This window comes from Triticum aestivum, chromosome 4D (assembly GCF_018294505.1).
Source record: "Triticum aestivum cultivar Chinese Spring chromosome 4D, IWGSC CS RefSeq v2.1, whole genome shotgun sequence".
Taxonomy (NCBI): Eukaryota; Viridiplantae; Streptophyta; class Magnoliopsida; order Poales; family Poaceae; genus Triticum; species Triticum aestivum.
Window position 1 is genome coordinate 509,915,511 of NC_057805.1, and position 17,978 is coordinate 509,933,488.

A 17,978-nucleotide genomic window follows, 5' to 3' on the forward strand; every position below is an offset into this window, starting at 1 on the left:
CGTTCACGGGTGAGTGTACCCGCATATATATCTTTGTTCTAAATATATATATACTCCCTCCGTTCCTAAATACTTGTCTTTCTAGGCATTTCAACAAGTGACTACATACGGAGTAAAATGAGTGAATCTACACTCTAAAATATGTCTACATACATCCGTATGTGATAGTCATTTGAAATGCCTAAAAAGACAAGTATTTAGGAACGGAGGGAGTATATATCATTTTGGTTTTGCAATTTTACTAGGTACTGCAGTGTATAATTTGGAGTGGTAAGTATTTATGTTGGGTGGTCTTCTCCTCCGAATCTCTCTCTCTCTTGTGCTGTCGGCCATGCCGTCCCTCTCCCCTCCCCTATCCCCCTCCCCCTCCCTCGCCTCGGGGTCGGAGTGGGAAGCGTGAAACCGAGCTGACCCGACCTGACCTGGCCGGACTGGATCGGCCGGCCTGTCTCCGCCGCCACCCTCCGCCCGCCTCGCCGCCGGCCGGCCGGCCATGACGCGCCGCCTGCGCCGCCGCGCCGCCAGGGACGGCCCGGCGGCGCATCCGCATCCGCACCCGCACCCGCTCGACTGGACCGCGCTCCCGGACGACGCCACGCTGCACCTCTTCGCGCGCCTCGGCTACCGCGACCGCGCCGCCCTCGCCGCCACCTGCCGCGCCTGGCGGGCGCTGGCCGCCTCGCCCTGCCTCTGGGCCGCGCTCCACCTCCGCCGCCTCGACCCGGCCGCCGCGGCCACCCTCGCCCCGCGCTGCGCGCCCCACCTGCGCAGCCTCCGCCTCGCCAGCCGCGTCGCCGCCGAGGCCGCCCCCTTCCTCCGCGCCGCGGGGCTCCGCTCGCTCCGCCTCTCCGGCTGCCGCGACCTCACCGACGCCGCGCTCGCCGTCCTCGCCGCGCGCCACGGGGGCCTCGCCGAGCTCCACATCGGCCCCGACCCGCTCGACCGCATCTCCAGCGACGCCCTCCGCAGCGTCGCCCTCTGCTGCCCGCGCCTCCGCTGCCTCCGCCTCTCCGGCCTCCGCGAGGTCGCCGCCGACGCCCTCGCCGACCTCGCGCGCCACTGCCCGCTCCTCCACGATCTCGCCTTCATCGACTGCCTCGTCCTCGACGAGCCCGCCCTCGCCGGCCTCACCTCCCTCCGCTTCCTCTCCGTCGCCGGCTGCCAGAACATCAAGTGGGCCACCGCCTCCGCATCCTGGGCGCAGCTCCCCTCCCTCACCGCCCTAGATGTGTCCCGCACCGATGTCTCCCCCGGCGCCGTCTCCCGCCTCATCTCACACTCCACGACCCTCAGGCTCATATGCGCCCTTAACTGTGCCTCCCTAGAGGAGGAAGAGGCGCACAGCCCGGCCGCCTTCGCCAACTCCAGGGGCAAGCTCGTGCTCACCATCAACCGCACCATCTCTAAATACATCGCTGCAGACGCTGCCCCGCTGTGTCCAGACACGGCTGTCAAGGACACTGTGGTGTTCGATGAGTGTCGCTCTTCGAGTGGCAAGCGCAATGGGGTGTCTCAGCTCATTACATGGCTCGAATGGATCCTGTCGCAGTCCCTCCTGCGAATTCCAGAGAGCAACCCACATGGCATGAACCAGTTTTGGCTGGACCAGGGCGCGGCGCTGCTGCTAACCCTGCTCAAGAGCTCCCAGGAGGATGTGCAGGAGCGGGCGGCCACCACGCTCGCAACATTCGCGGTTATCGATGATGAGAACACCAATGTGGACCCTGCAAGGTCTGAGGCTGTGATGCTCGAAGGGGGCATACCGATGCTGTTGGATCTCGCAAGGTGCTCCAGGGAGAGTCTGCAGTCTGAAGCTGCAAAGGTTTTTCACTCCTGCAATCATATGCAAGCTATACTTGTATCAATATTCAAGCTATAGTAGTGACGATAGTTTCTTATGCATCTTTATGTCATCGTGTAGGCAATCGCCAACTTATCCGTGAATCCAAAGGTTGCGAAAGCAGTTGCAGATCAGGGAGGTATTGCCATACTCACTAACATGGCAAAGTCGGTAAACCGTCTGGTTGCTGAAGAGGCTGCTGGGGGGCTGTGGAATCTGTCAGTGGGAGAAGAACACAAGGTTGTGAGTGCTCGGTGCTGTTTCTAACTGCTTTACACTCCACATTTCTTGTCCGGTATGATGATTAATTTTAATTCCTTATTATCAGGTGGCTATCGCAGCGGCTGGTGGGGTAAAAGCTTTGGTTGATCTTATATTTCGATGGCCTGCAGGAACTGGAGTGCTTGTAAGGACAATCTTAAAAAAAATTCACCTTACATGTTGCACTGATTCGGTTTGTAATGGATGTGCTGTTTTTGTTGTTGCTGTTGTTATCAGGAACGTGCTGCTGGTGCACTTGCAAATCTTGCTGCGGATGACAAATGTAGCTTGGAGGTTGCAACGGCTGGTGGCATCCATGCCTTGGTTACGCTTGCTCGCTCCTGCAAAGTTGAAGGGGTCTTAGAGCAGGTAACACACACCTTGCTTTTAATGAATAACACGTACCTTGCTTTTATTAATGCTTCTACATCTTCCATTTTTGTAAATATAGCTTAAATCTACCCTAGCCCCTTGCATTCAGCTGAATAAGCTTAGTCAGAAACTGTGACGTAGGTGGTGCTTGGCTGGTTAGACACACTTGAATCTGCACCTTTAAAAAAAAATTATGTCTTGTCTGCACTGTCCAGAGCTGTAAGGAATGAGTGCATGCTTGCACATTTCCTCTACAATTGGTATTTTCAAAATAAGGATAAAAACACGTTGCAAACCTGCTTTGGCCTTCTTCGACTAAATTTGGGCTGTGTGAATAATCATTATTGGAATTATGTTTGCTGAGGCCAGAGGAGCTGTTCCCACTGCATGTTGTGCACAGATTTCTTGTGCTGACAGAGTTGAATCTTCTAATCAGCTCGCAAATTCCTACTGTTTTCTTCTTCTTCTTCTTGTTTTAGAACTTATCGATTATCACTTAAATATGCGATCCGATTTAGTTCAATTTTGGGTTATCTTGTAAATAACTCGAGTATCATTTTGCATGCAGGCTGCACGAGCTTTAGCTAATTTAGCCGCACATGGAGACAACAACAACAATAATGCTGCTGTTGGCCAGGAACCAGGTGCTCTTGAAGCTTTGGTGCAGCTAACACATTCTCCCAGTGAAGGCGTCAGGTATAATTCTGCTTTAGTCGAGTGACATTGACCTGCCAAGCTTTTGAACTATACGTCACATATTTCTCCTTGACTCTTGCGACAAATCTCAAATTACAATTGGGCTATTTTTCATGCATCAATTAGACAAGAAGCTGCTGGCGCTTTGTGGAACTTGTCATTTGATGATAGAAATCGGGAATCCATAGCTTCTGCTGGGGGTGTTCAAGCTCTGGTATGGCTTTATATTCTCTGCGTCTATTGTGAATTTGTTATTCTTTTGCCTATACATATACGTGACGCCTGGCGCAGCGGTAAAGCTGTTGCCTTGTGAGTTGTGACCATGAGGTCACGGGTTCGAGTCCTGGAAACAGCTTCTTGCAGAAATGTAGGGAAAGGCTGCGTACTATAGACCCAAAGTGGTCGGACCCTTCCCCAGACCCTGCGCAAGCGGGGGCTACGTGCACCAGGCTGCCCTTTTTATATACGTGACACCTCTCATATAGAGGGAGCTGGGTTAAAGGAAACTCTAGATTTAATTTTCACCTGAGCAAATTTTTGAAGAATCATGAAAGTGTTTTAAGCGGAAAAAGCATATTGCCATTTTTGATATTTTGAAGAATTGAGAACATATGCAAGAGAAGCATGAATCACTTTTTTTTCCCTATCTCTCCTTGCTTTGCACCGACAGCAAACTCACCTGGCCCATCACCTTTTATATGCTTTATAATAGGAAACATTTCTTTCCTTAACACAAATGACTCAATTGTTTAGGTCTCACTCTGTCAAGAATGTTTAAATGCTTCGGACGGTCTTCAGGAGAGAGCTGCGGGTGCTCTGTGGGGACTATCTGTTTCAGAAGCTAACAGGTAACTGCGTAACTGAATTGACGGCATTAACGTGCATTTGGATTATTATAATTTTCTCTTGTTATACTCTGTTTTGGCTTGACCTCTTGAGTCCAAGTCTTGCAAAGCAAGATGCAGGATGGTGTTTGTATGAGGGTGGTTTTTCAGGATTTAGTTCATATTTTTGGAATGTATTTGTACAAAAAAAGAATATCAGTATGATCCGGTGGACAAATATTAGTTTTATTATGAACAACAAGAAGTAGTGTGTGTAAAAATATGTGCACCAATGTGTTCTTGCCATGAAATGACATATAGCAGAGTGAAGGTAAGCATTGCGCTCACTATGAATGACATAGATCATGTTGTGAAAATAATCATTAGAACATATGCATCTGTTACACTATGTGCATATATTTTGTTATATCTTAATTTTGGTAAATGGAGTAAGATGCTATACTATTAAGGTGGGTAGAGATGACAGTCATGTATTCCCTCCGTCCCAAAATAAGTGTCTCAACTTTGTACTAACTTCAGTACAAAGTTGTACTAAGGTCAAGACACTTATTTTGGAACGGAGGGAGTAATACCTTATTGTTTCTCTTTTAAGAATAAATTTGCAGAGACTTTAGTGAATAATTGTTCTCAGCATAAGCTTCATTATTTACTTTGAACTCTTCCATCTTTTGTTTGATGTGCTGGATTGGAAGTGCTTTAGATGATACAGTTGCCAATATTTCCTTTATCCTGCCGCTAACTTTTCTGTTGCATTTTCAGCATTGCTATTGGAAGGGAAGGTGGGGTTCCACCTCTAATTGCGTTGGCACAGTCGGAGGTTGAAGTAAGTGCTGCTTATCTTCTATGCACCCAGTATGTTTGGTTTATAAAGAGTTGAAGACAAATAGACAATATAAACACTGACATGCCTTCAACAAAATCGCATGTTCTTTTATTTGCTGTTTGCGTTAATGTACCAGATGTATCATCTATCATGCACCTTATATAATGCACCAATGCAGTGTACTGCATGCTTAGTTTCTTCTTCTGTCAATAGGTCTGTGTTGAGCTTCTGAGAGCAGTCTTATGATCTTGCACTTCATCCTTGTCCAGTTATGTTTGAAGCTTGTGACCCTGTTTGATCTAATTTTCTTCATCTGAACTTTATGTAGCTGATTTCTTGATCAATATTGTAAGTAAAGTCAAGATTAAGTTCTTGCCACCATAACACTCTTTTCTTGAATCTCGATGATGCCCTTAGTTCATTCTTAAGATTGACTAATCTCTGCTGCTTATGTGATTCTAAAGGTACTTTACCATATATGATTTGCATCCATATCTAGTACCTCCTTTCTAAGCTAAGCATGCAAACAAGAAAACCTTCATTTTTCTCAAGGTATGCTACTTGCTATTTTTATAGGATGTTCATGAGACTGCAGCTGGTGCACTGTGGAATCTTGCTTTCTATTCTTGTAATTCTCTCCGCATAGTTGAAGAAGGCGGTGTACCTGTCCTAGTGCATTTGTGCTCATCATCACACTCAAAAATGGCTCGGTTCATGGCTGCACTAACCCTTGCTTATATGTTTGATGGAAGGTACGCTGCTTTTGTGTCATTGCTTCTCCCTCATGTTGCTTAAGCTGTACAAGTCATGACAAAATGTACCATGGTTCAGATGTTTTCCCCATATGTTACTATACTTGTTGAAGTATATGCGAGTTTTCTTCACGAAGTTTACTTGTATTGTACGGATTGCACCCCTTGTTTAATATCTGAAAAGCAGACGACCTTAGATGCTACTCCCTCCGTTCACTATTATAAGATGTTCTAACTCTTTTCTGAATAGGATGTATGTAGACATGTTTTAGTGTGTTGTTCACTCAATTCAGTCTGTATGTAGCCCACATTGAAATATCCAAAACATCTTATAATAGTGAACGGAGGGAGTACATGCTAGTATAAAGGCCAGTGTCATTTGCAAAGATCTAAGTTAGAAAACATCATCCAATGTGTCATTGACATGTGGCCCTCCCTCACGCACTAGATGATACAGTATCTTCCAATTTCTGCCTCTTTGCAATACTAGTGAGCTTTCTTTCTTAGTATCAACTGACAGTATGGTCTCCATATCTGCTTGTAGATATGTTGCTAGAATTTCCGTAGTATGGCTGCTGAAATAGTATATTCTTTGTCTCAACAAAGAATTTTGAGATATTGCAGAAAGAGCTAAAATAGAAGCATGCACTTTATACAATGGTCTAATCTTGAATTGTTTGACTGGCAGAATGGATGAGGTAGCACTGGTTGGGACATCCTCACAGGGTAGTTCCAAAATTGTAAAATTTGAGGGAGCAAGAAGGTTGGCATTTAAGCATATAGAAGCCTTTGTGTTGACCTTTTCAGATCCACAAATGTTTTCTACGGCTGCTTCATCCTCAGGCGCAGCAGCCTTATCTCAGGTTGCTGACGCACTTTTTATACAAGAAGCTGGACATCTTAGATGCAGGTTTGATTTTGCGTTCCATTGAATAGTATCAACTAGTCCTGAAGCTTAGCCTTTGATTTTTCAACTCAAATATGAAATGAGGACAGTTTTGTCAAGACATCTTCCTTTGATATTCTTAGAGCTCATCCATAATAGGACACTAGGCAATTTTACTTTACTTGCTTTTACACACTAGTGCAAAGTTGATTCTTTACATTCTTAGAGCTCATCCATAATAGGTAGATGAATCCATTGGGATTTGTAAAGTTTGAAACAGTAACCTTAAATTTGTTTGGCTTAAAACAAGCAAGTTTATTTAGGTAGTTGGGGGCAAAAATTATGCTCAGGATTCTCATTTCTCAGTATCTTCAGAAACTTACTTGCTGCTTGTGGTTGTAGTATTAGGGGTTGAGGTTATGACTGGCACTGTTAGTATTGGGGGTTTTCAGACATAGTCTGGAGAAAGGAAAGTAGTAAAAAGGATGGGCTTGATAGGTTTAGGATGAAAAGAGCCTAGTTATGTTTAACGAAATGGATCTTCTACATATTTACAAATGCTGTGTTGATGCAGCAAGTAGCTGCTTAATATTGACTATCGTTCGACGTGTGATCATGTGAAAATGTGTTGGGCTATGTCCTATGCTTGATTGGACTACTGTTGGATGAACTAATAATGTGATAATGTGTTGGCTGTTGCGATTTCTTTAAATTCTTATCGTGCATATTTTGCATATTATTTTTGATCTTGTGTCACGTTGTAGGTATTGATTTGGAGTAAAAGATATGATACTAATTTAATTTTAACTTTCTCCAGCCGAGCTGAGATTGCTAGATTTGTCGACACGCTTCGGAATCCCTCATCTGTTCTTCGTGCTTGTGCAGCTTTTGCTCTGCTTCAGGTTGGTTCCGTTTTATCCAGTTCAACAGCTAGCATGACTCGAGTCCCGTAATTGTCTTGCTGTAGTAACTGAGCTTCCTCTTGCATAAGGAGCATCCTAACAAGTAATTACTGATTCAACGACTTTGTCAAGTTTCCAGCATTCGGTGGTTCTTATTGTAACAATGCTCCAATCAGCAATCATCAACCGAAGCACATAATATCATAACGTTTTCTTCTACTCCCTCTGTTCCTAAATACAAGTCTTTTTAGAGATTCCAATATGGACTACATACGGAGCAAAATGAGTGAATATACACTCTAAACTATGTATATACATCCGTATGTAGTTTATATTGAAATCTCTACAAAGACTTATATTTAGGAACGGAGGGAGTATATTCAGATTTATGGTGGGGATGCATGCATATGTCTTTAGGCATGCCCCTGTATCCAGCTCTTGGTATAGCGCCATTCTTAAGCTCCTTGATATTTGACATGATTTGAAAGCAAATGATGAATGATTTATTCAAACCTGCCTTCATGGTTGTTTCCATGTTCCCTTGGTTGCTTCATTTTGTGATACGCTCCTTCTGACCCCGCTGTGATAATGATGGCCCTTGTTTCATTTTGGCCCTTGCTGTATTCTCCTGACTAGTGTGTCTAATGATGCGTGCAGTTCACTATGCCGGCGGGTCGACATGCTGTGCACCATGCAGCCCTACTTCAGAAAGCCGGGGCATCCCGGGTCTTACGGTGGGCAGCAGCCGCGGCAACAGCTCCCATCGAAGCGAAAATCTTCGCACGGATCGTCCTTCGGAATTTGGAGCTCCACCAAGCAGGGCCTTCATCATAGAAGCAGAAGGATGAGCAAACAGTACTAGTGCTTTACTGGTGGAGAAGAGCAGTTGACATATTCATTCCGCCCCGATCTATGGCTTCGGCATGGACCAGACGACATGACGGGAGAAGAGCAGTTGACATATTTATTCCCCCCTATCTATGGCTTCGGCGTGGACCAGACGACATGACGGGCTATCGTTGTCGAATTTTGGCATTCCCCCCTAGAGAACTTGGTTGGCATCTTGTTGCTTCGGCTGAGTGTGCTTGCGATTTTGTGTGTAAAAGCAAGTAAAGTAAAATTGCCTAGTGTGTAAGCTAATCTTATGGACCATTTGCACTAGCTAATTTATGAGGCGTTTGTGGTATACCTTATATTTGGACTCCGACCATTGCGGCTAACTCTAAACTACTCCCTCCGTTCCAAACTTCTTTATGTTTGACAAAGTATATAGAAAAATATTTAGTACGGAAATGAAACTAATTTGGTGGCGTAGATAGAATTAATCAAACCTAAAGAAGTTTCACTTAGGGCAAAGTTAGAATGGAGGGAGTACTAAAAATCGGCAGATGCATGCAGCACTTTTGCAAATCATAAAATTACTGCACTGTGAGTAATATTCCCTCCGTTTGGAATTACTTGTGATAGAAATGAATAAAAATGGATGTATCTAAAACTATAATACGTTTAGACACATCTATCTCTCCGACAAGTAATTCCAGACGGAGGGAGTACTAGGCATGTAGAAGCTTGCAAATCATGGGATGTAAGACGAACATGCGAAAATCTATTAAGCAACAAAGTATATGTAAGACGAACATGAGAAAATCTATTAAGCAACAAAGTAGTAAGACGAACATGAGAAAATCTATTAAGGACCTGACATGTAACTTGTGGTTTTTGTTTTTACAGTTGCTGTGGTCTTCTACAAAGCGATAATACCACAAGGAAAAGCTTGAACAAAGAATGATATATACACCACACCAATCCAACATTATGTCCCTGGCAAGAAGATGGTGGGTCTTCATGTCGAGGACTGAAGGAGGACACCGACATCGTTCCCCATCAGCCCGAGCGCTTCCCCGACGGCGTGCCAGGTGGCGGCGAGTGAAGCGGAAACAGATGGTTTGTCCTTCAAGTAAGGCACAATGTGTTTCCTCATGTCACTGTTGGAGATGCCCAGGTGGCCTCCTGGCACCGACACGAACTTGACTCGCCCGGCCTCGTCCAGGGCCTTCAGACCAATCCAGTCTTCTTGATACAACTTTGTCTGCAGACCAAATCTTGGCAGGGTCAGTGAGCAGAAATCGCCTCGAAACTTCATCGAGTCTCTAAGCCGCGTCACTAGTTCCAATATGAAGAAAAAATTCTACCTGCTGAGGAGGCAGGACTGGCTCAAAGGCTCCATCAGGATAATAACCAAACCACGAAGTTTCCCGGGGTATGACGACGATATCATTCTCAAACTGCACATCATATTAGGGGAAATAGTTAAGGGCATCATAGGCGAAGTACATTTTGATATTTCTTGCCAACTTATACAGTGCACTATATATGCTACCATGTAATCTTCGAAACATGGATCAAAATGGGATTTTAGGCTTTTGTCAACCTTACCATGATCAATACTAAATTCTCTAAGCTGCTGAACCTTTCCTTGTAGGTAGCATTTCTTTCACCTGGTATCTCATTGTTAAGTTTGGGAAGAAACCTGCAACCCTTCAGATAATCATCCATATCCTGAAAAGACGGTTCACATTTTCAGTGGCTCAGAATATAGCATTGAATACTGCTCTGGTTTACTTCCAGGATTTATGGTTAAAGACCAGTCAATGGTTTCTATGATATTCCATTCTGTGGAGAAGTAGAAGTAAAAGTTGAAAGCTAAACACACATTAATATTACAAATATTACATACTTAAATTTCTTCAGATTGCGAGTTTAGCAACACACGCAATAGAACATGAAACTAGCATGTTTATAACATGGTTACCAAACGTCTTGTTAATCACTTCTGAAAGAAAAATATATAATTCATTATTACTCAGATATACATGAGCCCTATCAGTGCCCAATAACAGTTAACTGATCAGCACAGCAAGCAATTTGAAAGTTCAAAAAAGTGCAGGTTCTGTTATAAAATGATACTAACTACAATAACATAATGGTGAATTCCTGTTTATCCGGACGATGACCTCACGAAATGCAATATAATACTCACCGTTGGGATTTTGATGTAACCACTTGGTGCAAGATGTGCCTGTAATTCACCATGGGTCAAGTTATTCCATTGAAAATCTCTAGTTTATTAGTACTGCAGACTAGAGTTTGGGACATGACTAAGCCAAGACGCTAATACCTGTACGTACTCCGAGTAGATCTCCAATTTAATCAGGGCATCAGCAATAACACAGAAAATACCAGACTGCAGAAAAGAGAGATACAATGTTAGGAGGTAGCTACAGTAATCAGACTGTAGAAGGGGGATACGGGAAACTGAACATCAGGGCTTCATGAACAAATTAATACATTAAAATAACTACAACATTGTTAGTTACATTCAGGGATCTGTCCAAATATATCTCGCAAGCACTCATGGCTCAGGCTAGCACGAGCTGATATAGGATGTTTAAACATTGAATGGCATTAGCATATACCTCTACAATACATTTCTTTAATATATAATTGTCATCAGAAATCCATGAAAGAGCAGAAAGCTATCCATTCTTAGATAATTTGCCAGTCTGTTGTTCAGTTGGTTGAAAACTTGACATAACAAGCTGGATATTAGTTGGAGTCAGATAATGATATTAACTTACACCACAAAGCGGCACGGAAGCGGTACCAGCATGAGGCCCCGCGAGTGAGATGAAATTCTTGACCTGTTGGAGAAGTATCAGAATACCTAACTCACTGCACAAAAACTGAATAGCAATCTCTGCGAAGTGTAAGACCTACTCATCATTGAAAGTTTTAAAAGTACAACCGTGTATGAATATTTTTGGGGAAAAAATGGTACTAGTTGGCATGCTAGACATGAGGACTGAGGCCCAACACATTCACAATAATTCAGATTTCACAATCAGTTGCATACAATAGGTGGTGGGAGGAGAAACGAATAAGACTGAAAGCCATCTATTATATCACTTGTAGAACAATTTTAACAGCAACTCACCGGCGGTCCATCATCACAATACTGGAGTACCGCCCGACCAATCAAGTTCCCCTGTGCAAAGACATAACGAGGAGGCAAGATTTTAGCAGAATCAGCATAATAATTACTTCCTCCAACCAGCTTGCAAAATCGTCTTACATTATGGGACGGAGGAACTATATTTAGCTGAAAAACCAATTCTTAAACAAAATGACAGGAGGACATGAGCATGTATACCTGAGATAGGCCAACGATGTTATAGCCGCCTCTTAGCTCTTTCATCTCCTTCACCTGCAAAAACAAATTACCAGTCAGGCAGGCAGGGATGATGAATATATCCATCTACCCAGCATACAGCAGGGGAAAAGACGGCATCGCCCAAAGCGCCGAATCGATCACCTGACCTTCTTGCAAATGACATCAGCCTGTTGAATTGACATGCAAGGGAAAACAACATAGTGAGTGGATTTTACAACAGTTACAGCAAACAAAGCTTCTGATTATTTTTGTACAGACAGACAAATATGACAAAACTGTGCTGGTTGAACTAGAAGCAGACCTGTTCCTGGAGAGGCATGAGCCAGGAGTCCCATGTCCCGCTTCCGATCTCTCTGAACACAAGGGAGCACAGCAAGTCAAGCTGCAGCTAGGAGATGAGATGAGAGGAGAGGAGGGGGGAGAGGGCGTGGAAGAAGATGGGGTCAGTCAGTCATACAGGCAGTGGCCGTCGGCGGCGGACCAGTCGGCGAGGAGGCGGGAGAACTCGGCGACGCCGCGGTTGGCGCACTGGTCCCCAATCCCTGCCGGAATCAATCAATCCCACGCAAGGGCGAACCAATCAGTCAGTCAGCCAATCAATCAATCGAGCCATGGATGGGAGCAGAGTGGGTGAGGGTGGACCGACCGTGCAGGACGACGAAGGGCACGGCGTCCGCCGTGAGGAGGAGGAGGAGGAGGACGGGGAGGACGGCGGCGCCGGCGAGGGGAAGCGGAGGTCTCGGCGGCATGGGCACCGACGATGGTCTGGCGTCGGAGGGACCTAGACAGACGGGACGACGTCGCTCACTGTTGAGATTGACCGAGCGTGTCGACGGTGTTCCAAACGAACAAGTTTTGCTACTATGAAAATTTGATTTTTTTTCCCTTTATATAATCATCAGAAGATAGCATCGTACACGCGTCTAATTCTTACTTTTCCCCTTCTTTCTGAAGCAATTTTTTAACTACCGCTCGTGCGCAAAACATCTGTTGTAGGCCGGAGCCATTGAGTTTCAAGTTTGACGAGCCACCACACACAACAGTGAATACCACGGTATAGATAGAGGCGCCTATCAAATAGACCCCTCAACGTTTGTTTGTTCGAGATACAATACATAAAATAAATAAGTCATTCACTAAAATAGTAATCTGCATTGATGAGACACTAAATCAAGGATCCTAGGGTTTATTTTCTGGTGGACTAGCGTTACAACCACCCTCCTAACAACGTTTCTAGTCAAAGCCCTAAAATTTAGCCCGTCAAATGCCCATCAAACCTTAACGTCTCAATTTTGATGAGTTGGATGCATTACAAGAGATCTATGCATCCTATTTGACTGTCTTCCGGCTCGGCATCAGCCCCATTGGAGATGTATCAAAAGTTCTCTAGCATGTCTATCTCATTCTCAATATTCATGTTGTGCAAGATGATGTAATATGTCATTACTTGCCATAGAACCTATGGCTTCCAATACTCAGCAGGCCATGAATAACGACAAAGCACTTTTGAAGCACACCAAAACTCTCTCAACATCCTTTCTTGTGGACTCTTGATGCATTGCAAAGTGGGATCTCTTGTTGCCTTGAGGACGCTGGATTGTTCACAAATGTGGACCATGGAGGATAGATACCATCTACAAGGTAGTAGCCCATTCTGTACTGATGGCCATTGACAACATAATTACAAGGAGCATCTCCACCAACAAGCCTTGCCAACAATGGTGATCTAGAAAGCACATTCAGGTCATTCTGAGAGCCAGACGATCTTGATGCAACTGCCCTTTGTACTGACGATTCCACACTGCAGGACAATTCTTTCATGTCAAGTATATGCAATCAATTGATCCAAGCATCCCTGGCCATCTCACTCAAACCCAAAAGTCTCTCAATGTCTTTGTCATTGGGTGCCCCTCAAGTACTCCTGTTCATACATCTCGATGTCGGCTTATATGTATCTTCAAATGTCCTATAGGATTGAATCTTCCACAATACATATATAGTCATCAATGGCATCGACCGAACACCCATAAGCAAGCGCTCAAACAGCCGTGACACACTTCATCAACGGGCTTACACTTATCTCTCCCGATGCAGTTCTCGTAAGTTAAACAATGATCATGCTCCTCAACAGCTTTTGGAATGGTGAGAAGAGACTTCGGTGCATCCAAAATCATCGGTGAAAATATTTCTCTAGATAGGTTGAATTGGGTGCAAAGTAATCCTTCATAAGCTTGCCATGGCCTTCTGTTCTATCCTGATTGATGTACAAGCGGCCAAACTATGATCCTAGTCTTGGTCGTTGAAAGTCCTTGTGAATGATCATGACAATGACCATTTTGAAGAGTTTAACTGCCTAAGGGTACAACTATGTGTGACTTAATTCCTCAAAAGAGAATATTTTAAGTCAGTGGTGAAGCCACACTTTACCTGTGTAGTCAATTGACTACACATATTTTTGTCAAATACATCATACGACAAGCAAAAACCATGCAAGAAAATCATAGAAATTCATACATCTAACTACACAACACCCAATTGACTACACATGATATGGTTACTGGCACCGCCACTGTTTTACGTTTGTCACTTTTGAGGGTTTGGCTAGAGATGTTCTAACCATCCAATCATTTGGCTGGCTCTCTTTCGTTGAAACATTCTCTTTGATTCGTATGCGAGTCTTGCTTCGGTACAACCTCCCTACTGAACATATAAAGGATAATATGGACATTTGACAAACCTACTTTCGTATGTATTATGGTAAAGACGTTTCGGGAGAGGGCCCGCTAATGGGCCGGCCCACTAACAGCAACCAAAACAGAGTCAGGCGTAAAAGAGCTATGGCGTGCTGCCATGATTTGAACTCCTGACCCATGAGCCATGACAAATTGCTGCTAGCCACTCGACCTATCAATTCCATGTGATTAATTGTAGCGCGAGTCTTCTATGGACAGACAGAACCAGCACATTCCAACACACGCTTACAGCAATTCAAATGTTCACCGAATATTGTGAACATTTATTAAATACCAAATATATTTTAGATTTTGTGACAACTTTTTAAAACAGAATATTTTTCAAAAATTCAAATTTTTATTTGAAAACACAAACATTTTTTGAAATCCACATTTTTTTAACATACAAACGTTTTTAGAATTCATGAACAATATTTTTAAATGTGATCATTTTTGTGAAAACACGAATAATCTTCGAAAAACTGGAACACATTTTGAAATTATGACACATTTAAAAATGAGAATAAAAATAAATGATCTGAATTTTTTTTCAAAAATTGTTCTCTCGAGCAAATGTTGAAACATGCTTTTTTTTAAATTCCAAACATTTTTTAAAATTGCAGACACTTTTTAAAATCATGAAGAAAACTTTGAAACTTCCAACATTTTTTAGAAAACGTGAACAAATTTTAAAATTCTGAAAATTCTGTACAACTTGAACAATTCCTGAAAATACGATCAAAATTTAGGATTTTCCAACATTTTTTTGGAAAAATAAATATTTTTGAATATGTTGAACATTTTTTGAAATTTATGATTTTTTCCAAAAGAAACAAAAAATGAAAAAAGAATCAGCAAAACACAAAAAATAGAAACCAAACCAAAACCCATATTTTTAGAAAAACCGGTTTAGGAACCTTTTAGAAGGTCCCCAAAACTAGCCAGGAACCTTTCAGAAAATTCACAATACCGGTGGCTCAAATGCTAGATGGTACGGCCAGGAAACTTCTAGAAGATCCACAATATAGGTGGCTCGAACGTTCAGATGGGTCGGCTCATACTACGATCATGTGTGCGATTGCCTGAAAATTCTGTAGGTTCGGGGAGTAGCATAAAAAAGACGACACCATGCACAGGAGACCACCTTGGCTGGCCCATTGTCCCTCGCGGAAACATGAAAAGATTCACCGAAAAAAGAATGGAAGTGTGACCGATCGAACCTTCTAATTCTCGTTGTTAACCATTCGTTGCTAGCCACACGAGATGATAAGCTTCAATGACTAACTAGAAAACACGGACTACAAAAACTATCTAACAGTGACCGGTTTACTATAGCGAATCAATCATTTTCCCACTATTCTTTTTCTTCTTTTGTTCACTTTTTGTTTCTTTTTCAATTTTGTTTCATTTTTGGTGTTTTGTTTCTTTTTTCTAATTAAAAAATGCTCATGCTTTTAAAAAAATGTTGAAAATTTCAGAACATGTTCGCCTTTTCAAATTTTGTTCATAAAATACAAATATTCACATTTTAGAAAGTTGTACATAAATTTCAAGAAAAATGTCATGTCTTTAGAAATTTCTCAAAATGTCAACACACGAACATTTTTTTTAAAAGAGCGAACAAAATTTAGAAATCACATTGAAAGACCAAATGGCTCCGCTTGAAACACGTTTTTTCTCGACATCCCTCAAACGAACCCAATATTTTACAATGGTTTGTATGTCTAATTCAAGGCACCATGCCAAGTTGCTTCGACAAATTTGTATTTTTTTGCAGTTTTCTTGGTCAAAAAAGACAGATAAATGGCTGGACGTGTCGCAACTTTTATACAATGTTGAAAATCGTTCGAACCTGAAATGGATGCCTACCATGTGCATGCCAACCTGCTCACAAAAAATTGAGTCATTTGAAGAATGTCCACAAATATACCATGTTCAATGGAGGGTGTCCGGGTAGGACAGAAGGCTCTGCCTGGAAGCATGTTGTTTCTTGACATCCTTGGAATGGCGCCATCTTTTTCATGTCCTTGTATGACCAATTCAAGACACCATGCCAAATTGTTTAGATTTTCGACCAGTTTTGCGTTTTCTGGAGTTTTCTCACTAAAAAAGAACAATACATGGTCGGGCGTGTCGCAATGTGCATATGGTGTCGAAAGTCGTTCAAACATGATATGGATGCCTACCATGAGCATGCCCACCCGGTGAAAACATTGGTGTCATTTTAAGGATGTTAGACAAGCGAGATGGGTGCATCCGTGAGCATTTAGTTTTTTTCTTCTAATTTGATTTCTTCTGTTATGCAACTTTCATTATTATCAATCAACATGAACATATTTTTTTATGTCCTAACCATTTCTTTAAATTTATCAACAATTTTGATTTTCAAAATGCGCATGAAATTTTTACAAACTTGAACACTTTTTTCAAAATTGTTAACAAATTCCCAACAATTGATGAAAATATTGATCACACATGGCAAACCACATACTTTCGTTAACTTTTATTGAAACACTTTTTTTTAAATTAAAAAGAAAGAGAAAAAAAGCTGAAGGCGTCAGGTAGTGCGAATTTCTTATTTGGCGCACAGAGCGATAAATTGTCCCGGCAACGCACAGTCAGATCAAAGCGAGAGTTCGGGGGTTGGTTTCAGCGATTCTAGTTTTGGGAACATCCTAGAAGGTACGTAAACCCGTAGTTTTTCCTTTTTTTCTGTTTATTTTTTCGTTTCTATCATTTTTTATTTTTGTTTCCTATTTAATTTTTATTTTATGTTTCTTTTTTACTTTTTATATTTTTAATTTCGAATAAAATTTACAGAAATTTTAAAGATCGTTAGCATTTTTTTATTTTTTCAAGAAAACAGAATCATGTTTCAAAATTTTCTTAGAAATGATAAAAATGTTCACAATTTTAAAAATTGTTAGCTTCTATCTAAAACACTGTTCGGAAATTCAAGTAAATTAGACTTTCGAAATGTGTTCGTTTCTTTTAAAAAAAGGTTTCAAAATCCAATAAAGGTTAGGATTCCAAATTAAAAAAAATCATTTTTTACAAACTGAGAATATGCTTAGGGATTTCAAAGAAATTGTTGTTTTTGAATTTTTTTCGAAATTTAAAAAGTTCATGTTTTTAAAATTTGTTTGAAAATTCTAAAAAAAGTTCGCTTTTTAAAAAATATTGTGCAGAATTTCATAGAAGTTCGCATTCTCAATTTTATTCCTTTTTTTAAATAATGTTCTCATTCTCAAAAAATGCTTGTAATTTCAAATAATCAATTTTGAAGAAATTTGTTTCTATTTTTTAAAAATGTTTTGGGATTACTAATTTGTTTCGCATTTTTACAGAATTTAAAAAGTGTTCAGAATTTCGAAAAAAATGATAAATTAATTTAGAAAATCAGATCAGCCAGTAATCCTTATTATTTAGTGCAACTGGGTTGTCACTTGGATTCCCTAGGTCCATTGGCTTCGATCTCCTTTTGCGGTGCATGAGTTTTGGGGTTCAATTCCCCTCCGTTAATGTGTTTAGAGGGGTTGTGTCCAAGCAGAAGTGTTCATACTTTCTAGATAAATGCTGCTTATGAAATAGTTTGTTTTATACTTTATTAAACTTATAGAGTCGGTTGTAATGCAACA

At 41.9% G+C, this 17,978-nt stretch overlaps 2 protein-coding genes across 4 annotated transcripts; one reads left to right on the forward strand and one right to left on the reverse strand.

Annotated features, from left to right (window-relative positions):
- Positions 1-318: 318 nt before the first annotated feature.
- LOC123099168 (protein ARABIDILLO 1) lies at positions 319-8,570 on the forward strand. 2 transcript variants are annotated; one of them, XM_044521330.1, is made up of 12 exons: positions 319-1,822; positions 1,922-2,083; positions 2,169-2,246; positions 2,339-2,470; positions 3,042-3,169; positions 3,296-3,383; positions 3,923-4,017; positions 4,774-4,837; positions 5,414-5,589; positions 6,278-6,499; positions 7,293-7,377; positions 8,035-8,570. In XM_044521330.1, exons 1-12 carry the CDS (start codon positions 494-496, stop codon positions 8,209-8,211), a joined length of 2,736 nt encoding a protein of 911 aa, XP_044377265.1. In that variant the 5' UTR covers positions 319-493; the 3' UTR covers positions 8,212-8,570. The 2 variants fall into 2 exon arrangements, with proteins under 2 accessions (XP_044377265.1, XP_044377266.1); XM_044521331.1 differs by having other exon boundaries at positions 320-1,822; positions 1,922-2,080.
- Positions 8,571-9,044: 474 nt separating this feature from the next.
- On the reverse strand, positions 9,045-12,462 carry LOC123099169 (palmitoyl-protein thioesterase 1). Of its 2 annotated transcripts, XM_044521332.1 has the most exons (12): positions 12,255-12,462; positions 12,066-12,150; positions 11,910-11,961; positions 11,755-11,775; positions 11,588-11,641; positions 11,372-11,422; positions 11,016-11,078; positions 10,556-10,621; positions 10,418-10,456; positions 9,814-9,936; positions 9,570-9,662; positions 9,045-9,466 (listed from the first exon to the last, which is right to left on the reverse strand). In XM_044521332.1, the coding sequence occupies exons 1-12, from the start codon at positions 12,355-12,357 to the stop codon at positions 9,221-9,223; spliced, it is 996 nt and encodes a 331-aa protein (XP_044377267.1). In that variant the 5' UTR covers positions 12,358-12,462; the 3' UTR covers positions 9,045-9,220. The 2 variants fall into 2 exon arrangements, with proteins under 2 accessions (XP_044377267.1, XP_044377268.1); XM_044521333.1 differs by lacking the exon at positions 12,255-12,462 and having other exon boundaries at positions 11,750-11,775.
- Between the last annotated feature and the right edge of the window lie 5,516 nt (positions 12,463-17,978).

Coding starts and splice junctions, on each gene's coding strand:
- LOC123099168 (XM_044521330.1), top strand. CDS start 494: ATGACGCGCCGCCTGCGCCGCCGCGCCGCCAGGGACGGCCCGGCGGCG. Junction 5,590..6,277: donor GCTTATATGTTTGATGGAAG/GTACGCTGCTTT, acceptor TTTGACTGGCAG/AATGGATGAGGTAGCACTGG. Junction 6,500..7,292: donor GCTGGACATCTTAGATGCAG/GTTTGATTTTGC, acceptor AACTTTCTCCAG/CCGAGCTGAGATTGCTAGAT.
- LOC123099169 (XM_044521332.1), bottom strand. CDS start 12,357: ATGCCGCCGAGACCTCCGCTTCCCCTCGCCGGCGCCGCCGTCCTCCCC. Junction 10,622..11,015: donor CTTCCGTGCCGCTTTGTGGT/GTAAGTTAATAT, acceptor TCTTTTCTGCAG/TCTGGTATTTTCTGTGTTAT. Junction 10,457..10,555: donor TCTACTCGGAGTACGTACAG/GTATTAGCGTCT, acceptor GGTGAATTACAG/GCACATCTTGCACCAAGTGG.